General features: G+C 44.2%; 1 protein-coding gene across 1 annotated transcript; it reads right to left on the minus strand.

Annotated features, from left to right (window-relative positions):
- Window positions 1–548: 548 nt before the first annotated feature.
- Window positions 549–2,567, minus strand: LOC105308564 (ferritin heavy chain-like). Its single transcript, XM_011384564.1, has 2 exons — window positions 2,540–2,567; window positions 549–1,087 (listed from the first exon to the last, which is right to left on the minus strand). The coding sequence occupies exons 1-2, from the start codon at window positions 2,565–2,567 to the stop codon at window positions 549–551; spliced, it is 567 nt and encodes a 188-aa protein (XP_011382866.1).
- Window positions 2,568–3,780: the final 1,213 nt, after the last annotated feature.

The raw sequence follows: 3,780 nt of genomic DNA on the forward strand, positions 1-3,780 counted from the left end.
CCAAGGCTCCCAATTTACTACCTAGAATTAACCATTAACATTTCAGATAAAGTGAAGACCTCCTTTATTTTAATCCCTGCCCAATCCCACTCTCTTCACTCTTTTTCCAGAGGCAACTGCAATTGTGATTTTCAGGCCATGTTTTTATACTTTTACTATGCACATGCACCCATTCCCCAGGGCCCCAGACCACGCCCCCCACCCCACCCCTATAGACCACACTGTTTATAAGGGGAAGACTCATTTTATGTTTTCCAGGGTCTTACGCAATTCCTTCTCCCTCCGTCCATGGAGATCCTGAGCTGCATGGGAATGGGGCATGGGTCCACGGAGACATAACTGGATACCTGCTTAAAGCTTAAAAGGTGAGGGTTCTGCACACACCAATCAACCAGAGACCTTTATTTACTTAGGAACCAATAACTTTATTGGAAGAAATAACAAAACAGGAAGAAAAAAACTTAAGTGAATGTTTTGCAAGGGCAGTACTGCAATATGCATGTTCAGTATGGTGACCTGGGGAAGTCACCCTGTGGCTATGTCCATGCTCAGTTCTTCTTGTCGCTGTCTCCCAGGGTAAGCTTGTCAAAGAGGTATTCAGCCAGGCCGGATTCCGGGGCTCCCATCTTGCGCAGGTTGATGAGATGGTCCCCCAACTCTTTGATGAACTTCACCTGCTCATCCAGGTGGTGACTCTCCAGGAAGTCACACAGGTGGGCATCCTTCTTCTCGGTTGCCAGGTGGTGCAGATTGAGCAGGCTCTGGTTCACATTCTTCTCCAAGTGCAAGGCACACTCCATGGCCTTCACGCCATTCTCCCAGCAGTTGCGGTCAGGCCTGCTGATGTCGCGCAGACGGAGTTGGCCCCCCCGCTGGTTCTGCAGCCATATCAGCCTCTGGGCATGCTCCCTCTCCTTGCTCGACTGCTGCAGGAAGAATTGGACCAAGTGCTTCAAGGCCACCTGACTGCTGTCGAAATAAGAGGCCATGGACTCGTACACGTAGGAGGCGTAGAGCTCCAGGTTGATCTGGTTGTTGACGGCGGCCTCACATTCAGGGTGGTAATTCTGACGCACATATGACGGCGGCGGTGGCGGGGTCATCATGGCTGGTGATGCAGGCGCAGCGGGAACCAAGGCCCAGGCAATGGGGAAGCTGGAGCTGTGAGGTGGGCCCTGGCCTCAGGGCGCTCTCAAGATGGACGAGGACGACACCGTCGAACGGGCTCTGTGGCGCGTTGTCGGAAGCCCTGACAGGAGACCGGAAATGGGGTCTCCTGAGCGCTGCGTGGGAGGGGCAGAGTTCTTTACGTTACATTACGTTATGTTACGTTACGTGCATGGGGAAGAGGGGCTGGAGCGCCGTGTTCCAGCTTCCAATCCAGCCTGGTGAGGCCCGGTCACTCTTAGCTGAGCACCTGGCATCTATTAAGTTTATAGTTTGGCAATATTTCTATTTTTCGAAGACTTTCCATTGTTCTCTATTTACTCCTTTTTAGTGGCACCTTGTTCTCTTTAAAAATATGCATTGTCCTTAAAATTCTGAGAATATTAAATTGGATTTTTTTGGTAAAGTTGTCTTTGTTTCCTGTATGTGTATATGTATGTGTACATATGTATGTATGTGTATATATGTATATAATTTTTTTCTTTCTAGAAATAGTCATGTTTGTTCATCATGATCTCCTCTTTCACTTTCTTGTAATAGTTAAAACTGTGTATTCATATTTAGGAATAAAGAGCACATTTGATTACCCTAAGTAATTAGCATGGATCTGGTCAACAGTATGATGTCCATTTCACTAATAAGTTTCTTCTCTGAAGGAGGGTGTCAATTAGGGAGTGGTATTGTATCTTTGGGGGTACATGGCATGGAGCTTTCAGGTAATATAGGGACCCTCCCAAATGCCAAAAGCTTGGCATTTTTTCTGACATTGGAGGACTTGTGGATTTCTTTTCTAGGTAGATGTACCCTTTTGTTTGTGTTCTGCTGTGCAGGTCTGAAGTTGTCTCAGATCTCTAATATGGGTTTCCTTCTCGAATCTTTGAATGACATAAGTATATCCTCCCATCACTTGCATCACGAATGTGCAATGGATCTTGATAAAAACAAAAAATAAAAATTTATATGTTAAGTCGGTAAGACTCAAATGTTTGTTATGGCAGTCAGCCTATCTCGACTAATTAGTCAAAGAATGTGCTGGACAACTACAGGTTATACCTAACAGAGTTAGTGGGCTTTTAGCCTTTCCTCTTGGTAGAAATGCAGATCCAAAAGAAGAAAAGTGTTGATAGCCAAGTCATCATGCTCTATTTCTTTCACTAAATTCATCAATAATATATATCAGTTATAGTCCCTTTTTCTCTCAAGGAGAATGGAATGAAAAATCCCTCAAGGACATATGAAGAGCAAGGAATAAGTTTTTCTATTTCCCTCAGTTCTGGGAAACAACATCAGGCTAGTTCTTATGTGTCTGACCTTAAGCCAATAACAGAAGGCACAAGGGCCAAGAACCATAACTGGCTGACTCTGAGCCAGTCGGCTGTAGTGAGAGAGATGGAGGTCATGTAGGAACAGAGGGGCACTCACTGGAACCACATAATTGGAGTTTGTGTTTGTGTTGGGCAGTTCCCCAGTAAAGGAGGATGCTATTCCAGAACTGGTAGCAGGGCTAAGAAGAAGGTACAAGGGAAAGTGCCATTTTGTCCTATTGAACTGTGAGGTCCACAGAATTAGAGTCCTATATCTGTTTGTGTCTCCTACATTGGATAGCATGCCAGGCACTTAGCACTTCATTTCCTGAGCAGTTCTTCACTTTTGGAAAACAGTATAGAGAGAAAGGAGCGATAAAAGTGGACTCAGAAAGCAAAGGAACAGCTTTTTTGAGACATTTCTGGGGAATGGAAAATGGCTTCAACTCTCAAATACAGATGCCAAATGCCTTTGGACAGAGTTACTTGACAATGCTCTCTGTGAAGCCTGGCCACAGTGAGCACTGGTTAATAAAGGTGACCAGGGAGGCAGTCCTGGTTCTGTCACCAGATAATAAATGAAAGACTCGATGAATCCTTGCCAGACTAGGTGATTTCCTGTATTGTCACTAATCCTCACAATTCTATGAAGTAGGAATTGTTTTTATTACCTCCCACATGAGGAAACTGAAGTCCGGAATATAAATTACTTTCCCAAGATGATATGGAAACGAGATTAAAGTCAGATCAGACTCTCAGGTACCTCTTTAATAAACTGGGATACAAACAGGACACTGAGTCATGTAATTTCTTGAGACCTCCCCCAGCTTTAAGTAATGTGAGAAGAAGAGGTGCAGACACAACAGGAAATAGCTGTTAGAATTCTATAGCAGCACAGTAACCCCTGCGCCCCCACCTAGCTTTCTTGACACAGTCCTGAACTTTGGCAAGGCCAAAACTACACAGAATAATCTCCTTTCTCAGTTTCTACTAGGAAATGAGTTTAAGTAAATTTTTAAAAATCACAAAAGGCCACAGATTGAGATGGAACAAAACTTTTCCTCAGCAGACTGCCAAGCCTCTGAGCATGGATGGGATGAGAAAGTGTAGGTTCTGTGTCACTCCTCTGATGGGCTAGTTATACTCCCCAGATGGGTTATTCTTGATTTACACTTCACTGGTCTGATGTATAGGTAACATTTTCTCATAAATTTGTGTCTCTTGTCCTTTTCCAATGGAGGTAATCATTAAGAATTATTTCATCCTAGGGGTAGAATAGATACTTGGATTGCCTTTCCTCATAGGATTA

Source organism: Pteropus vampyrus, unplaced genomic scaffold, assembly GCF_000151845.1.
Source record: "Pteropus vampyrus isolate Shadow unplaced genomic scaffold, Pvam_2.0 Scaffold592, whole genome shotgun sequence".
Taxonomy (NCBI): Eukaryota; Metazoa; Chordata; class Mammalia; order Chiroptera; family Pteropodidae; genus Pteropus; species Pteropus vampyrus.

Bases quoted from the DNA above. Each gene is read 5' to 3' on its own strand.
- LOC105308564 (XM_011384564.1), bottom strand. From the start codon at position 2,567: ATGACCTCCATCTCTCTCACTACAGCCG. The intron at 1,088-2,539 runs ACTGGCTCAGAG...CCCCGCCACCGC, and splicing joins CATCTCTCTCACTACAGCCG to CGCCGTCATATGTGCGTCAG.